Raw genomic sequence first — 19,549 nt, 5'->3', positions numbered from 1 at the left:
GGCAGGCTTTGGGGCCTTGTTCTGGGCCGATCCCATATGGATGGAGTTTTACCCACGAGGTGACGGGTAACTTTGGGTGCTTCATTTAGAAACTAGACTCTTTGCCTTTCCTGTGTTGTTTCCTAGTTGTATTAAAGTTCCTTCCCATTAAAGTCTCATATGTTCTGTGTTGATGTGGCGGATGGCAGAACCCATTTAGAACAGGCAGGTTTGCGGGATTTTGGGCTGCCCCTCTCCCTGTCCTATAACACCATCACCACCAACGGGAAAGTGGCTGGGACCTGAGGGTGGGGTTAAGCAGCCAAGTGAGTATAAAGACAGACAAGTGGGCTTTGGGGGGGTCCCCCATTTTGGCTCTCCACCAGCTAGCAGCATCTGGCCAGCTCTGAGAGTAACTTTGGGTTTCCAGGTCGGCAGATCGGGTAGGACACATTAAAGACTTTATTTCCCTATTTTCTCCCTGAGTTGTACATTTTCCTTATTTCCTTTTCCCTTATAAATAAACCTTTTATTAACCTTTTGTGTGTGTCTGTAGTGGAGTATTAATAAGTCCCTTTTAAGCGCGCGGGTGAGGACCCACAGCCAGGAACCCGTTCAATATCGGGGCTGTCCTATAACAGTACTACCAAAATAGATAGATAGATAGATAGATAGATAGATAGATAGATAGATAGATAGATAGATAGATAGATAAAACCTAAAGCTTAATTCTGGCAGGTGACTGTGTAATGAGCACTGTTCCTTTTGAATGGGGAGAGAATATAAATTGTTATAGCCACAAATTATGACAAGTGTCAAAAGCACTAAACACATTGCTAAACTCTGATCCAGTAATTCCATTTGTTAGAATACAAGCTAAGGAAGGAAAAATGAAATGTAGATACTTAAAGGAAGGAAAAATGAAATGTAGATACTTATGTTCACATGGGTCATCACAGTACAATTTTAACAAAGAAAAGGAAACAACCTAATATTGAAATGGAAGAGTTTTTATACTTTAGTTTGGGGGGAAGGGTTGTGCTATAATGTTTGATAGCAAAAACACAGAATTCAAAATCACATATTTAGTAAAATCTCTAGAGTATAAATCAAATGTCTACAAATGCATTAAAAAAAGGTTAAAAGTAAATATACAATAATGTGCGTGACATATAGATATTACAGAGCCTGCTGGAGCTGAGTCCAACCCAGGATGCGCCTTGACTCAGTTCTTGACACTGGGTCAAGTTCAGTTTTCTCACTTTTGTTAATACAGGATTCCCCTGCTTTTCACGTTACACTACTTCACAGTTACAAAGAACCTCCATCAGTACTGTTTTCACTAACACAAGAAAACTGAACGGTTCGGCGCGGTAAAGAAAAGGAGAGCCAGGCTAAATTTGTCAAAGGGAGGAAAATTTTATTGCGCCCCGGGTGGACCTCAGGCACCCAAGGTGGGGGTCAGTGAAGCAGAGCATGTTGTTAGGGGGAAGCAGGGTTTTATAGGGTGAGGAGAGGTCAGGTGGGAAACTGGGCTCCTATGGCAGGGAAAAAGTTTGTTGGGTGGGAGGAGTTTCTTGGGGCAGGTAGAAGTTCTTTGTCTGAAAAGAGACTCCTAGGGGAAGGGGGGAGGCTCACTGCCTGAATCCTCCAGGCAGGTATCTGCATTCCTGCCCCCCAGGTGGGCTTCCAGGTAGGTTTTTTCATTCTGGCCTGCTGCATGGACCTTTCAAAAACCAAAGAGGATTTTCCCTTTTATAACTAAAGGTGAAAAATGAAAATAGTATTCAGTATTTGTTTTGCAGGAGCCATTCTAGAAGCAGCTGAACCCCAAGCAGCAAGAGTATCCCTACCAGCTCCTTCCCTGCAAAGACTTGATTATAGCAGTGTCTTGATTATAGCAGTCCTGTTTCACTGTGTGTTGGTGTTATTTAGGTTTTATATGTTATTTGATGTGACTTGATAAGTTATTTTTTTGGTCTGAGAAGACTTAACAATATTTCCATATGAATTAATGATAATTGCTTCTTTGATTTAAACTATTTTGGCCTAGAAAAGATTTCAAAGGAAAGCTACTCTTTGGGACAGCAGAGAAAACCTGTACCCTCTTTAATGGTATATATGGGAATTAAATGAGATAAAAACTATTTTACTGTTACATGATATAGCTGAGTTCTTTCTACTCATTCTTTCTAATACATAGCCAATACATGAAGAAATATTAATAATGAATTTCTGTGACTTAAAGTCAGACACCTACCACATAACCTAATTGTCAGATAATGTTTTTACTCCTTAAATATGCCTCGTTTCTTTTACATTAGACTCGTGTATGGTTTAATCTTCTGAAATATATCAACTGTTTTCCTGCAAGCTAAACTACTCATGACTACTAAACATGATCCACCTTTTTTTCAGAATGGCCTGAAGTTCATACTATAAACCAAGTGTCCCTGTGAGGGAAAGATCATTATAGTCAAGTATGTGCTGAGTGAAACAAGGTAATTACACCATTAATGATTGATTGCCTTGATATATCACTCACAACAACCTAACATCAAGTTGTTTTGTTATAGAGCAACCCCGATATTAAACGGGTTCCTGGCTGTGGGTCCTCACCCGCGCGCTTTAAAGGGACTTATGAATACTCTACTACAGACACACACAAAAGGGTTAATAAAAGATTTATTTACAAGAGAAAAAGAAATAAGGAAAATGTACAACTCAGGGAGAAAATAGGGAAATAAAGTCTTTAATGCGTCCTACCCGATCCGACGACCTGGAAACCCAAAGTCACTCTCCGAGCTGGCCGGACGCTCCGAGCTGGCCGAGAGCCCAAAAAATGGAGCCCCCCAAATCCCACGTGTCTGCCTTTTGTATCCACCTGGCTGCTTAACCCCACCCTCAGGTCCCAACCACCTTCCCTTTGGTGGTGATGGGATTTGGAGTTCCCAGTGTCTTTGGCTTTGACCTGGGGTGGGGGTGGAGTCCACAAAGCCTATATGGAATTTGCTTTGGGACATCCTTTTCCCCCTAACAGTTTCAGTTTTATAGATGAGAAAAATAAGGCTCAGGGAAGATAAGCAAAATGATGAAAGTTCACAGCAAGAAGGCAATAAAGGATTCAAATCCTGATGAAGTTCCCAAGACCTGCCTCCTGGGGAGCTAGACCAGGTTACTGTAGCAGCCTGGCTTACTGCTGGAGCCCAGATGTTTCAGTCCTGTAACAAGTGCTACTGTGTTCTTATGTCTCGCCTTTGTAGCTTGTAGGATTTTTACCTTTGTTGTTCAGTAGTTAGCTGTTTAGTTAGTGAGCTAGTTAATTTGGCTTTGTTTCCTAAAGAATTCTTATTACATTTTGGCACTTTTAACCTGTTCTACTCAAAGAAATTCGAAAAACTGCTTATGATTATGTCTAAAAGCCTGTGAATGAGCTTCCAAGAAGTCCTCCCATAAGTGAGGTACAATGACCTGGTGACTTGTTCTCTGATTTCCTGGGGGTTAGGAAGGTGTCTTTTGGCCTCCTTCCGGCTCCCCAGCTGCATTTCAGATAATTGAAGATGTTTTATTTATGAACTTGGAACATTAGGGATACTATTATCCACCTTTTTTATTACAAAACAAAATGTCCAACTGTTACATAATCATTAATAGCTTCTATTAAATCACTGCTATCTTCTCTCTTGGCCCACTCTCCCTAAAATTCTGGAATGTACATGTTCTTGTCTGCATTTTAGAGACCAGAAAACCAACACTCAAAGTTTCCACACCTGGCCAAAGGCATTCTGTGTATAGCTCATTTCAAATCATGTATATATCAAGCATGGGATTTGATTAAAGATCTATCAGCAGTGAGGGGTTCTTCACGTCCTGAGGGAATTATGAATACTTTTCCACTGTGTCAAACAGGCGGTTCTAACAAAGATGCCTGGAGTTTGGCCAGTCCACATAAAGCTGGGCTGAAATCTGCAGTGCACACCTCCAGGGGGCAGCTCGGGGTTGTGTACATGTAAATGGTCCTCCCAAGGGCATGCTTGTGCAGACGGCTGGCATGGTGCCCCTGGCACAAACGCACAGTCTCCTCTTCCCTGGCCCCAAGAGCCCAGAAGAGCAACAATAGTGGAGAGGTGGAGGAGAGGTCTCAGCAGTTTATTGGAGGACTGTCAAATAGACAATGGAAAGCCCCATAGGAAGGCTCGGGCATCAGACCTGAGAAACGCTGGGTGTGCTCCGGGGGCTGTGATTTAAAACAAGGCTGGCATGCTCTCACCTCTCAAGTGCTCTCACTTTCCCTTCCTATTACCGGAATGGGAGGGGATAGAATAATCAGGGTGATAATCATTTTCTCTGCTATCCCATTTGGAAGTTCATTTACACATAATATATAAAATTCTTTGTGGATGGCATAGGTACAGTCCATTTAACTAACCGGTGTCAAAATCTATGTCCAGCTTTTTGTTGTTGTTGCTTTTTTTTTTTTTTTTGATGATCTATTTTTATTTTTTGATGCATACTAGAACTGGGGTGTAGGCCAGGGGGGCAGAGGTGAGACAATTCAGCAGAGGCAAAGAGTGGAGAGCAGAAAAAGCAGATCTCCTGAAATACACTGCTGAGGGGCGCAGCGGGTGGGGCAGGAGGGGTCTGCTGCGCCATGTGGGTAGCTGGGGCGGGGGAATCGAACTCAGGCTGTAGCAGTGATAGCACTGAGACTTAACCCCTAGGCCACCAGGGAGGCCCCCCTCCATGTCCACTTTTAACTAAAGTGAATTCTCCAGTAGATCTGGAAGCCTCTAACGAAGGTGATCCTAATAAATCACATGACCTTTTTCCAGCAACTTCTTTTCTAAGACTCTTTCCCAAATGTTGACCCGTGGACCAGGACAGTGCCCCTGAAGGACCGGCAAGCCTGGAGCTCCCCCAGGCTACCAAGGCTCAGCCCCTGGAGGTGGCAGCCTACACTCCCGTGCAGGTCTGGCCCTATGCGGTTGCTGTCTCCGCCAGCCCCTGGGCAGGCCATCTGTCACATCTGGGAGTTTTTCAGTCCAAGCGCAGGGGCATTCTCAACCACAGCCTCAGTATCTGGTATTTGCAGAGAGAAACAGAAGCAGAAAAAAATGGGATTCTTGCGCAGAAAGTTGGCGCACAGAAGAGTTCAAAAGTGGGCGGGTGCATGTGCTTAAAAAAAAAAAAAAAGGGGGTGGACACCCCACCAGCCCGGGCTGCAAAAAAACATAAATGAAGCCTGCCTCTCCGCGGCCGGCGGCCCTCCCCGGCGCGCGCCAGAGGGTGTGACCAGGCGCCGCGCCCTCCCGGGTCCGGCCGCCGAGCGCCCCGCCGCCCCCCGCGCTCCCCGCGCCCTCCGTGCCCCCAGCGCCCTCTGCCCTGCCCGCCGGCCCCGGCACCTCCGGGATGAGCAGCGCCAACGGCACGTCGCCGCCCCGCCAGCGTGAGTACCGGTGGGGTGGGGGTGCCAGGGTGGCCCGGAGACCTGGGTCTTCAGGCTCTAGGTTGGGGGTTCCCCCCCCGCGGGGCTGGGGTCCCCTGGCAGCCGAGAGTCCGGGTCCAGAGTCCCTCCTCGCGGGAAAAGCCGCCAGAGCCACCTCGCTGCGAGCACCCGCCGGCTTTCTGTTTCTTTGTGCCAAGACTGGGAAGTATCTGGGGCAAGAAACTTTCCCCCAAGCGGTGACTGGAGGAGGCTCCGCCGGGAGGGAGGCGCAGGGACGCAGCCGGGCAGAGCAAAGCCTGGGCTGCCCAGGCCGGGAGTGATCAGGCCTTGGGCAGAGCCTCAGCCCCCTCTGAACTCCGCGGAGCCTGGGCATCTCTCCAGGGGACTCTCTCCTGCGCGCCTGCGGGGAGGGGCGCGCAGATGTGGGCCGGATCCCAGGGCCGGCCTGGCCGGCAGCATTGGCGAGCGAGCGCACCGGCAGAGCTGGCTAGCTTACTTTTTGAAAACCAGCACATGTTTTCTTGCTGACAGGAGATCATATACCATGAGATTCTTTGTGAGGATGTTGGGAAGCATCCGCTGGGCTTCTTCCACGCCTCCTCTGTCGTTGGGCCTTTGCATGAAAAAAGCTAACTTTTTTATTTTACTAAGATGAGTATTTATGCCCCTGATCCCCACCCTGGTTCATTATTAGAAGCTGTCAGATAGGAGATATTCTGGATCATTAGTATAATCACATTAAGAGATTAATGGGATAATGATATGGGCATTGAAGGCGCCTCTTTGTTTACACTCTTTGAAATCCAGGCGGGCATGTGCCCTCACCCAGATACAGGAGTGTGGGTCTCTATCTGTGCATTATGTGTCCCGAGTGTGCACACTGGCCTGGTGGGTCTGAATGTGCACAGCAGGCATCGTGCCAGTGAGGGCCTCCCTACCTGCATCTGGGTCATGTGTGCCACCCGTTAGCCAAGCCACAGAGGCAAGCCATCATCAACAGTCATGGTCCATTGTACAGGGCTGTGAGAACTGAACGCTTGACAAATGGATCAGCACAGACTGACACGTGCTACATGGTGGATGCATGTGAGGCATCTCTGAGTTCTTTTTTTTCATGAAACTGTGCATCTATGAGTTTATGGGTGTGTGTGTGTGTGTGTGTGTGTGTGTGTGTGAGAGAGAGAGAGAGAGAGAGAGAGACCGTAGTGTGTAAGGCACGGAGGAAGTGCAGGCCTACAGCTTCTCCCCTGCCTGAAGGACTGACTTGCCCACCACTGAGCCCGGATCCTACCACCCCTCCACCCCCTACCTAGCAGTTCTCTGGGATTCGAGTTTCAGACCTTGACCAATGAGTGGCTACAGATAACTCCCTTCTGGAAGCTGATGAGGATGAAGCCATTTACTTGCATACCATTCCAGAGTACCCTGAGAACTTGATTTATAGCAGGATCTCTGCTGTGGGAGAACTGTGGAGCCCTGTTTCTTGCTGCTCGTTCAGGCAGGATGTGCCTTTATACTGTCTCGGTTTACATGTTCCTCACAACTGGGAGTTAGAATGGAGATGAGCCACCATTCCCTCGGCAAGGCCTGCCCTACCCAGCTGGACTCAGCTACTTCCAAAAATCCCGAAAGTCACAATTCTTTCGAATGAGTCATGTGCTGAAATCCATGGCCATGCCCTTGGATGGGGGCATCCACGCTAAGTAAGGAGATGGCCAGGTTTGGCAGCTTTATATAGAACCCAGCGCCCCTGGCCAAACAGAAAGGATTGCATGAAGATCCAAAAGAAATCTCAGCTGTTGCTCAGTCCCTCCAGATACCTAAGGGCTGGGAGTCACATGGCATGGATAGGCCTCAGCTGGACCTTTCACAGGGTGCCCGAGTGGGCAGGTATTTGTGGGGCTTGCAGAGTCCCTTGGGAGCACACCCTGGGAAAAGAGGGGTAAAAGGATTGTGCATTGGCAGTGGGAACATTTTCTGTCTCCAATGAGTACCAAAGGCCCTTTGTCAACACGGAGGGTGTGACAAATCAAGTCAGCTTACCCTTTAAAAAAAAAAATATTTTTTTAATTATGCATACAAGAGCTGGGGCATATGCCAGAGGTATAGAGGTGAGAGGACCCACCAGACACAGAGTGGGGTGCAGAACAGGCAGATGGACTGAAATACACTGTTGAGAGGAGCAGCGGGCGAGACAGGAGAGGTCTGCTGTGCCATGTGGGTAGCTCCCTGGCCGGAGATTGAACTCATGCTACAGTGGCTGCTTCATAGTGCTGAGACTTAACCCCTTGCACCACTAGGGAGGGCCAGGTTGCCTTTTTAGTGGCAGACATATATACTAAATGATTGTGGTGGCCCCAAGCAGAACACCTTCCAAGACTGAGAAAACATGGTGAGCCCAGCCAGCACAAGCTAGAAACAAAACAGACAAATTTGAACAATCAATGAAGAGTTAATAAAAGGAAAGAGAAAGATAACTTCCCACCTCGAGGGAAGTTATTTTATTGATTTATGACATTCCTTCTATAGGTATTATATGTATGGTCTCACTCACAACAGGAATTTAGAAAACCTAAATAAGGGACCAGGAAAAAGACTAATTATAATTAAGTAAAAATCAAAATCAACAAGCAACTATAAAGCAGAGACACACTGCAGGGGGGGAAGGGAGGAATGACTAGGGTCAAAATAAGGGGGGTGGGAATTGTGTGGGGAATATAACCAAGATGAAAATGCATACACTGTGCAAAAATGAAAAATTATGTAAAAAATATATTAAATTAAATAAAAAAATAAAACCACCATATTTTCCCAAAAAAAGGGAAAACTGAGAACTTACAAGCAAGTGGCCGAAGGAAAAAAAAATCAAAGTATTATATGTGCAAATAATTACTTTTGATGCCAAACAACAAAACTTATTTTATGGATTCTACTTCATTTCGCTTTATTCCTAAGAATATATTGTGAAAATTGTACCTTATCCCCATATAGACTAGCCCACTTTCTCATTGTGTGAATTGTATGAACATACAAATGAATTGGTCATTCGATTTAACCAATTCCTCTGCAAATGGACATATGCTTGTGTACAGTCTTTATTTGATTTGTTTTAACAGTGCTACCATCACAACTCTTCTAAGTATCATTTAATGTGCTTGTATTTATGTACTTTTAGATAAATTCCCCTCAAGCCCCAGAATTTTGTGTCTGGGACAATAATTGTGTATATTTAAAATGTCAGATACTGAATCTGCCTTCTTAGAGATCATGTGAATTTCTAGCACTCACCAGTAGCTAATGAAAGTTGCTGTTTTCCCAAATCCTCACTCACATATAGTTTCATTTTGACCCATCTGCCGAGTAAACACGCCACTTTTGAAAGTGTCTGTACAATTTCAAGTGAGCTGAGCATGTGTTCATGTCTTCATAAGATGCTGTGTTTTTCTGGAAAGTACCTGCTCATGGCCTTCGCCCACTTCCCATCAGTCCTCTGGCCCCAGGAGGAAACACACCCCAGAAGGCAGTGACGTGTCCTTCCTTTCCTGGGGCCCTCGAGGCAGAGCAGAGGGGAAGGCCCTTGTGTCATGGGGCTCGACCATATCTCCAGCATGTGCTGGCTCCCAGGAGGTACCCCGTACCTAGAGCCTCAGTTCTCTTACCTGCAAGCGGGAATAATAACAGCCATTTCACAGGAACCCCGCGATGATGAAAGAGAGACTGCGGGCTTGGCACCCTGCCCAGTGACTGGTATCAGTGGCTGATGTTTTTAACGGAATTTATCAAAGCGCACCTGCCCTGCATGTGCTGCTGCTCTCCTTGGCAGGCAGCTGCTGGTTTTTACTCTTAAAATGTAACAACAGCCACAACAGTTCTATATGTCAAACGCTGTGGCTATGGTGGCCCGTGCCTGGGTGGTCACTCCACTCTAGTATCAGAGGCATTTTCTTCCCTATTTTGCAGCTAAAACTCTGGAGATCCAGGAGTTGACCTACCCCAGGGATCCCAAGTATTGAGGATGCAGCCAGGTTGTGGATACCAGCTGTCAGATGCAGAAACAATTGCAATCAACTCAAAGGGGTGGTGTGGGGAGGGGAGGGGCTGCTTCTTGGGTGTGCCAGGCTGTGTCTGGGAAATAACCACTGTAGTTTTGCACACAGAGGGACTGTCTGCATGCAGCATGTGTGCTCAGAATCTGCCAAACACTCCAAGCTCCTCAGCCAGGCCTGCAGTCCAACCTCAGTTCACAGTGCTCCCTCTTTCTGTGACCAGGCCTGACCACAGTGGGCACTGCTGCCCTCCACTCTGCCATCCACAACAGACTGGGTCTGTCCTTTACTGGGCCTCCTCATGCTGGGATCTCCCCACCTTTCTAGCTTTACCCTCACAACTACCCAATTCAGGCCTCTGAGGCTCTCTTGGTGCCCCCCCCCACATGCACAGACATATATACACACATACACATGCATGCATATAAGCACACACATATACATACACTCTGTCCATGTGGCCCACACCATGCTTGCCCATGAAGGCCCAGTCTGTGCCTTCTCTGGACATTAGAAGACAATGCACATCACCCTGGGGATACACTGCAGCCCCACAAGATTCCTAGGTGTACCCCTTCATAAAATTCTGACCACCCAAGCGAGTAACTCTGAAATAAAAGGGCTTTGCATGGACAATCCATGGTCAAAGTTCCAGGCCTGTGTCCATTCCAGACACTGAAAGGCCCTTTAAAAATCATAAATTCAGTAGCTTCTAGCCCAGAACTTGTCATAGAGTGGAGGGCAGTAAATATGAAATAGAAATGGACAGAAACTCAAATGAAAACCAATTCTAAGAACACACTGATGGGCCCCAGCTCCACCGCCTAGCTCTCCTTCCCCTCCATTAAAGACTCCTGTTTCATATTCTCCTCCCCAACCCGTCTTTACTCAGATTTTCTGCAGACCTATTGGTAATCTGAACTTCTGAGAGAATGCTAGCTCCTGCCCTTGGCTAGTATAAGTTTTAAGTGTTGTACATTCTTTCAGAACAAATGTTAGTGTGCAAAGTGTTATCTAATGGCAGGTTCTGACAAGGGCTGGCTTCCTCCCGCCAGAGCTAATGCCCAGGACATGGGGCGTCATCCCAGGCAGGGCCTCCCTGACCCCCACCAGAGCGCCTGTGCCCTTATCACTACTCCACAGGCAGGCCTGGGCTTGAATAGACTCTGTCCTGTGGATCAGCAGGACTAGCTGCCCACCTGCCTGGTCTGGGGCCCTGCTGTTCTCCTGGCTCCTCATTAATAACGCTTTAAGTTTGGCCAGTTGCTGGAGACTCAGTGTAGACAACTCTGAGAGTTAAACCCTCCAAACGTATTCAGTGATGGGGAGGGAGGGTACCCTACAATATTGTAGGAAACTCCTGGAGCATGACCAGGTGTTCACAATAAACATCCAGAAAACCCCCTCTGAACTTGTAAGGGTGGTGGGGTGGGAAGTGGGGAGTGAAAAGGGAAGGAAATACTTGAAATCCTCCAGAGCACCTGTGCATAACAAGGGTCCGGAGGAAATTCATCAGAGGCTAACCTGCAAGGGTCTAGCAGAGCTAACTGGGCGGGTGGAACGAAGCACCAACCCCATGTCACCCTTCTCACTCCAGCCAATTCTCTCCCATGTCAAGGGGGGAGAAACCTGAGAAATATGGGAAGTTCACAGTCGAGGGGCGCAGGCTCCCCAAAAGACTGAGACCTTATCTTGGGACTCTGGAAGTTTGCCTCCTCATATTGCAGCAGATTCTTTTACCCGGGGCATCCGCTGTCAAGAAAAATGACAAGGCATACGAAAAGGCAAAAAACAAGGTCTGAAGAGACAGCAAGTATAGTATCAGCCACGGCAGGGATGTTGAAACTGTCAGACTGAGACTTTTAAACAAGCAGGATTAGTAACTCTTTTATGAGTCTTTATTATATTCTCTGCATCATTGCTTCTCTAACAAATTCCTTCCCCTGTTAAGTCACACTTCTCTTCCTCCGTTGCCAAAACACTGTGTCCAGGATGCTGCTTGGGACTCAGCGGGCAGGTCTCTTTGGGAAGAGAAACTCCATGGCCGGGCCTCCCAGCTATTTCCCTGCACCCATCACAGCTGATGGAGGCACGTTACCCCCATTTCCACGTCACTGCTGACTGGCACTTCCCGTTGTAGCTCTGTGCAGGGTCCAGGCCGGGACCAGCTCTGTGGCTTCACCTGAGTTGTCACCCTCAGAGGGCAGCTGCACTCACTTGGTTTAATCCTCTGCTGTCGCTGTCTTGAAATTCTTAAATTTTGACCAAGGGCCCCCCAGGGTCATTTTGCACTGCACCTAACAAATTCTGTAGCCAGTCTTGAACCAGTAAATTGTTATAATATCATTTTCCCCTCAGATAAAATTTATTGTCATAGATAAAATCCTGGTGCTGTGCCTGGGACAAGTTGCTTGAGTGTGTGTCCTGAATGCTGCTGGTCCACCTCCACTCCCCACCTTATCTCCATTATTGCCTCTGTCCATCCCAAGAATAGGATGCCACACTCTCTCTGGGTCCTAGAGAACCAGGACAAGGCCCTCAAGCCCAGCAGGGTTCTCAGTAGCTCCCCTATAGCTCTGGGAAGCTGGCCCCTCTGAGCAATGCCAGCTGCCTCAGCCCATCTGTTCCCTCCTATTCTTATCAGAGTGGGTGTGGTGTGGTGAGGGCAACCTGGAGAGCACACAGGCCTTGCCTGCAGCAAACCCTTTACCTTCTGTTGTTCAGTTTCCCTGCAAAGCATCCTGGGGGGCATGGGGTGGAGCCATCCTCACTCCCCTAGCCTCTCAGCGGAATAATAGCCCTATAGTATAGGGGTCTCCATTGTCTTGTTCTCCATTGGGTTTTTTAAAAACAGTGTTGCTGGATGGGTGGGTAAATGGATGAATGGATGGATGGCTACCTGGATGGGAAGGTTCAACCAGTGTGGGCAGAGCCTGAGGTACACAGAGTGCTGTTGGTCCCCATCATCTGCATGCCTCACAGTCCTGTGTAAGGCTTTGCCGCCTTAGTGGCCCATCGTGGCCTCTGCTGTTCTTGGCTCAGCCCACTTGTCTCTGTCCTTGCAGCCCTCTGTCCCTTGTGCACCCAAACCTGTGTGCTTGCGGAGCCTCCTGCCCTTCTCACCGCGCCCTCGGGTGCTCCGTCTCTCAATGCTTCTGTTTACCTGTCATTTCTCTTTAACTTGATGCTACAGTTGAACGGGTTCTCGGCTGGGACGATCTCAGATGCCCTTTAAAGCTTGGACACCCCTCGCTCCTAGAAGGGGGCTTCCTTCTCATGCTTTCCAGCACACCCCCAGGCCAACAGCATGTATGGAGAGTTGGGTCTCATCACCCCTGATAGTGCCCTAAGGCTGATTTGCATTGAATTACCCTTCTTTAGCTTCCCCCAAAGGTCTGGTTTTAGTAAAATTAATTTCAGCTATAGCTGGAAATCCTGAGTAGTCTTTACTTTTCAGATTTTTCAAATTTTTTCCATTTCTAAAATATTTTATAAATTACCCTGACCCGCTCTCTTCTTAGGGCCACTGTACCCGTAACTCAGCATAGAGAGGAAGATTCACGTAGCAGAAGTTATCTCATTTCAGCCTCTAGCCATCCTACGGGAGGTATTTTTATCTCCATTTTGCACGTGATGATACTGAAACTTGAAACTCAGGAAGCAACGGGACTTGCAGAGAGTCGCAGCTGCCCCCTCACACTTGCTACTGAGGGTTTTCCTGGGAGGGGCTCAGCCAGGGCAGACCCCACATGAAACACCGCGCTGGACCCATGTGCTTTTGGAAATCCACAGAAAAGTTTAACGTTTAAAATTAAACATCTCATCTATCTTTATAGCAATGCCGCTATAAAACACAGTTTTCATATTCTGGGGGAGAAATGACCACAAAGGTAAAGCGACTAAGCCCGTGAAGGCCCCACTGCCGCCCTTGACTGCCCCCCAAGGTCAAGGGGCCAGGTGCCCGCTGGGCCTCAGAGATGTTCTCTGGAGACTCAGTCAAAAGGAAATGCCTCAGGGTACTGAGGGTTCCAGCGCTGTCCTGCTCTTACTGCCTGGCTTTGTAAACCAGAAGTAGCTGCCAGTCGCCGAAAAGTTGAAACATACATTTGCTTTGTTCTGGTTCATGGTTGCAGAAGCAGCTCATCCCCTGGAGAACAATATATACAAGTCCAGGAAGAAGGAGGCAGGTGCTCTCTGGGGTGCAGTTGACTCTGAGGCAAGTGGGACAGGCAGGTGACAGCTGGAGGGGCGCGCTCTGAGCGAGAAGATAGGGAACCTCAGTGTCAAGAGGTGACCCATTGAGGGGCGCAGGGGGTTCTGGGAGAACCTGATGGGGGAGCAGAATCATTCTCGATGGAGGTACAGATGGCATCACGTGGTCTGCCACAGGTGCAAAGGGATGGGTGGTGAACAGCTCTTGGCAGTGAGGAAATGCACCGCGTCTCTAATTCTAAGACCTTCCATGAAAGTAGATATTGTTCATTCCATCTCGGAACGATAGGAAGATATCTTTTCCCCACAAACTCCCTTCATCACCAGCACTGGTCAGCCTTCCATCAGGGGTGTCTTTCCCCACCTCTGGGGTGAGGCAACCTGCAGTGCTACGAGGGGCACCCCAAGACTCCACACCTTTCTTCTCATCGCCATGCAGCTCCCTCCCTCCTAAGAAAAGGCCTTTCTTAACCCACCACCCCAGGCCACTTGTGCTCGCTCTGCCCACCCCTGCTGCCCCCACCTGACGCCCAGCAGCTGCGGCTAAAATGCTCATAGAGACACACAAGGACAGAGTTGTTGACTGTGGAGTACTGGCAGCCAAGGCCAACCCAACATAGGTCCTGCTTTCCCCCAGAGAAGCTGTGGGTGGCTGCCTCAGGGTCACTGCAAGGGCAATGGGAAAAAATAATGGCCCCCACCAATTCTGGCCAATTCCTGGAATACCTCTACCACAGAACCACCCCTGGGTTCTGGGCTGGCAGCTTTGTCTTTTGTGAAGTATCACACACCAAGGGGCCTTGACTGCACTGTCTTTTTTTTTTTTTTTTTTTTTAAGATTTATTTATTTATTTACACAAGCACTGGGTATAGTCAGAAGCACGGGAGGGTGAGAGAATTCACCAGAGCCAGAGCGGGGAGCAGAGCAGGCAGAAGGACCGAGGTACACTGCTGGGGGAGCAGCGGGCGGCAGGAGAGGTCTGCACGCCATGTGGGACCCTCGTCCAGTGGCCGGGGAGCAGCCGGGGATCGAACCGGCGCTGCAGAGGCCGCGGCAGCTTCGCAACCCAGCGCTCAACCTCTGCGCCACCGGAAGGCCCTTGACTGCACTGTCTTATATTTTGTTGCAAATTCATTTCCTCTCTTCATTCCAGAAGTGTTACTCACCTTCTTTGACAGGTAAATAAAGTGAAGCTCAGAGAGTGACTTGTAAGTCACTCCACGTAGCCGGATGTGGTAGATGGAACGAGACTGGGTGTCTTTGAATTCCTTCTGGGGTACGGTGCACCATAGACACTCTGCCATCAGGTTTTTAAGAGGGGACAGGATAGCAATGATGTTGAGGTGCCAATGCTGGGACTGCAAGGTCACCAAAGGCAGAAACTTTGAGGTTTGACCTTTGACTCCTGTGCTATTACCCTCCCTTCCCCCCCCACAAACAAACTTTCACACACACACACACACACACACACACAGAGGCACACTTGTATGTGCACATACACTCCTTACCATTTCCTTGCATTCCTCAACAATAGACCTGTATCACCCCAGACGCCGGGCAAAGGGAGCTCTCTTGGCAATCTGATCTAGCTTGGGGCAGGATGGATATTTGGTCCATGGACCCTTATAACTTCCCAAAGATAACTGGAAACAAACCGAGAACTGCAGCCTACAGAGTCTTTGGCCTTGGACATGATTTCAAAGGTTTCCCCATGACACCATTTGTCAGACACCGTTCCCACTTCTTTGTCTCATTCTAGCGTGTCTTCAGCACCCTATCAGCAATGTGCTCTGCTTCCCAATGCTTTGTCTGTGGTGACACCCAAGGTTAGTGTAATGTTCAGGCCAGATCCCTCTAACCCCACATGGCAGACCTGGGTGCACAGGTTTGGAGGATTCAACAAGTTCATTTGGGCTTGGTTTCAGTATTTCCTCTCCCATCCCTTCCTCCTGGAACCCACCTCAAGTCTGTTAATGAAGGAGAGAGTCTATTGCTAAGTCTCTTTGTAAGGATAGCCTTCCCTTGGCAGGTATCTCTATGGCATATACATGCACCAGTGGTTAATTCAGGTCCAGTTTCCAGATCTGACCTTCATGTACACTCCTGTCTGTGCCCAGTCTATCACATGACCTGAGGGCCTTTTATAAATCCAGGTTTTCAGTCACCCCTGAAGAGGCAGGACACAAGCCATGAACCTTCAACTTTCCTCTACTTAGAGTGAATTCAGGCCAGTGTGCCACTTTCTGATCACCAAGATCCAGTTTGATTTTGATCCAAAGAGCAGCACCTGTGAAAAAGGGGCTGCACAGGGGACACAGACTCTGTTTTCAAAGGGTCTTTGGCCTGGTTGGGGTGGAGAGGATAAGATCATTACAGAAAAACAAGTCAAACAGCAGTCAGAGCGTCAGAGCATTCAGCCCAGCAGGCCACTGACCACACAGCTCAAGTGCATGTAATGGTGCTGGTCCTTTCTGAAATGAAAGTCGTCACATCCCCCTGGGCCACAATCCTCCAAACTCTCCAAATGGAGTGACAAATCTCCACTGCAATTATTTTTAACCGAAATGACATTTCTACAAAGTAAATTCTTAGATGAAATTTGGTAACCTAAAAGAGATAATGACCACCTAATGCGCTTGACTTGGGGATGAGACGCTGGTGACCACACCCCCGGTCCACTTGTAAGTTATCACTGGACACTGAGGTCTTCATGTAACAAAGCTTGCAAACCCTTGCCTGCAGATTACAGTAAAATAACTAATCCCAGACATTATTTTTCAATAGTGATGCTTTGAGGGTGTTTCCATCACATGAAGCCATCAAATGGCCTTACTATGGTTAAATGTCTGCTGATAGCAGAACTGTATGTGCACACAGCTCTCCATCACTTTACCAGTTACACTGACCCTTGAACAATTCAGGTTTGGCCTGCGTTGTAAGTGGATTTTCTTATAAACAAATGATGTAAACTTCCACTATGGATAAATACAGGACAGCACTGTAAATGTGTTTTCTCTCCCTTGTGATTTTCCTAATAGCATTCTCTTTTCTATCTTTATTATAAGAATACCATTGCCTATCAAAAGGATATAACATACAAAATCTGTACTAATCAACTGTTCATGTTTTCAGTAAGTCTTCTGGTCAAAGCTTGATTATTAGTAGATAAATTTGGGGGGAGAAAAATGTTCTATGTGTACAGGGGGGAGGTCAGCACTTGTAACTGCTTTGTTCAAGGGTTTACTGCAATTCCCTGAGAGAACTTCTTATCAAACTTTGGGCACCCTGTGCTCTGAATCTGAAAGTTAGAAAGGAAACCAGATGGAATATCCTATTATGAAAAGAATTGATGCACTAATGTTTGCTAATCACCATCTGCGCCACTGATGGGAACATCAATAGAAACTACAGAATAAGGTTACAATGTGTTCACCCTGACAGTTGTCAGAGGGACTGAGGGGGAGACAAAGAAAGTATAAGAGGCGATCCCTGCCCTCTGAGTGCTGTGGATACACGTAGGGCAGAAAGACACCATCCTGACAGGAATAAGCATCCAATCCCCGTCGTGAGAAATTTCTTATCTCATGAATTCAGGTTTCAGATAGAACTGCCCATGTCCTGGGATTATTCACTGAAAAAGCTAGACATTTACGTATTTGAAGACCATTCAAGCAACGTACTCCACAAAATTAAACTGATGCTTCATATAAGCTAATATCAATAGTTAAGGGTAAATTATGGTGAATTTCTACGTCACTACTTAACAGTTTTATCTTGGTAAGATTTTGTACTTGAAGAGACAAGTTGTAAATGTTCCTTGTTGATTGCTAAGACTGTTCTAGCGCTGGGGAAAGACTAAGTGAAGACAAGTTGCAAGGATGTTAAGAGACTTAACACACAAAGCAAATGCATGAGGTGCCTGGGTGAGCAGACCTGGTCCGGCAGGGTAGCCTGGGTGGGCTGGAGTCCTTTCTCTGATTTAAACCGTGCACAGGCGAGCTGACAAGTGCTAGCTAGTGGACCTCACTTACCATTGGCCAGCAGCACCCCCATCCTCAAGATGCAGGATGTCGCTGTGGGTGGCACCAGGTGGTCCAGCCCCGCAGACCTTCTTACCACCTTTCCCGTGGGTAAGAAACTGGGAGTTCCAAAGGAGAACAAAGTTTTTTTTTCACAGGAGGAGTGAAAGAAAGTTGATTCCAATGGGCTTTGTCGCTACATTTATTTATATCAGACTTTGGCAATTACCCCTGGGTCATTTCCTATTTAAGAACGGAGGAGCTTCTGAAAAGACCTTTTGGAACATGCTATTTTTAAACAACTCATTTGAGTAAGACACTGGCGCTTACTGAGAAAACAAACAATGCTGGAACAAGTCAAAATGCATCTTTGAGGAGGCCGGGGTCAGAGGTAGATGGAAGGGTGTTTTTTCCTTCCAAGTCCTCTGAGCCTGCGTTTCTACTCCTGGACGCTTCTGGGCAGATTACTTCCTGAGGCTTTGGTCTCTGTGGACTCTCTTCAGTAATCTTTTCTCCCTCTGTTTCCAGGGAGGTGCTTCTGGTAAAAGCCATCTCTGAGGTTGTACCAAGCCGGAGGCATAATTATCTGAATTCCCCTCCTTGTCCAGCACTGTAAGGACAGAGACTGACTGTCTGCAGATAAAAGACTGAACTCCCACTGCCCTCTCTCCTGCCCTCAGGGTCTCCAAGGGTCTCCTTTCAGCCCTCCTGTCCCGCCCATGACCAAGTGTGTCCCCACCCAGGGTGGGCCTCCTCTGTCTCAGTACATGATGTCCCTTGAGTCAGCAGCCCCACTCAGGGGCTCACATACTGGACCTTCTCAGGCATCCCTAGACAAGGCCGAGTGTTGCCACTGGATATTCCAATTTTCCTGTCCTGGAACACAACACCCTGGGGTTCAGGATTTCCTGGAGTGTCCCTCTGAGGCAGGGCTTTTCCAGGGAGGTCTACAAAGCCAGGTCAGAGAGGCCCAGGCCACAGCCCTGGCCACAGACTTGCCTTTGGGCCTATGCATAGTTTAAATCAGAGGAAGGACCCCCACTTGCCTGGGCTACCTTGCCAGCTGTTGTCTTGACTCCATTAGCTAGTGAGGATGCCTGGGAAAGGGTGACCTGGCCCCTTTGAAGTCCACTGCCTATGGCTGCATCATCACAACTGCACAGGGTGTTTAGGATGCGCTAAGCCCACTTGCGCCAGTCTCTGGTTTGTGGGTGGGGGCCGCGGCCGCACACAGCTTGCCTGCCATCCAGCAGCTGAGCCTTACACAGGTTAAGAGCATAGGCTTCCACTGTGACAGACCAGGGTTCAAGGTACAGCTCAGTCCCATGGGCTCCTTTAAATGAGAAAATGCAGATAAAGGACCAGGTGTAGGGCAGGGCTAGTGTTTGGTAAATATTAGCCTGAGTGGGAGGAGAGAGACTCAGTGCCATAGAGACACCAGCGGTGGTCCCTAGCCCAAGGCCCACAGGCCAAGTCCAGCCCATTGTCTGTTTTATGGGCTCCCAGTTGTGCCTTGTTGTTGACATGGTGTTCATGACTGCCTTCATGGGACAGTGGCAAAGCTGGAACAGAGACCATATGGGCCCTGAAGCCTAAACTATTTACTGTATGGCCTGTTATCATAAGTTTGCGAGACTCTCTATGGCTCAACTTCTCAGCCTCGAGCCTCCCCAACCACCACCACACCTGTCCAAGGGATGCCATGGCCTCATGCATAAATGAAAAGCCATGAAAGAAGGACCTGTGGCTGAGGTCAAGGGGCCAGACAGCAGCCAGGAAGGCCACTGGGCCAGATCTCTATCCTGGGCATGCAGGAGACACCTGTTCTGTTACCTGATCTGCCACT

At 48.0% G+C, this 19,549-nt stretch overlaps 1 protein-coding gene across 1 annotated transcript in view; it reads left to right on the top strand.

Annotated features, from left to right (window-relative positions):
* Positions 1 to 5,344: 5,344 nt before the first annotated feature.
* GYPC (glycophorin C (Gerbich blood group)) overlaps positions 5,345 to 19,549 on the top strand; it is a 40,559-nt gene continuing 26,354 nt past the window's right edge. The window contains exon 1 of the mRNA XM_037523191.2: positions 5,345 to 5,425. Within this exon, the coding sequence (XP_037379088.1) occupies positions 5,389 to 5,425 (37 nt within the window). The 5' untranslated portion in view covers positions 5,345 to 5,388. The remainder of the gene's footprint in view (positions 5,426 to 19,549) is intronic.

The sequence above is a fragment of the Talpa occidentalis genome, unplaced genomic scaffold (assembly GCF_014898055.3).
Source record: "Talpa occidentalis isolate TD23 unplaced genomic scaffold, MPIMG_talOcc4v2.1 talOcc4.3, whole genome shotgun sequence".
In the NCBI taxonomy this organism is placed as follows: Eukaryota; Metazoa; Chordata; class Mammalia; order Eulipotyphla; family Talpidae; genus Talpa; species Talpa occidentalis.
This window is presented reverse-complemented; position numbering and strand designations above follow the sequence as displayed.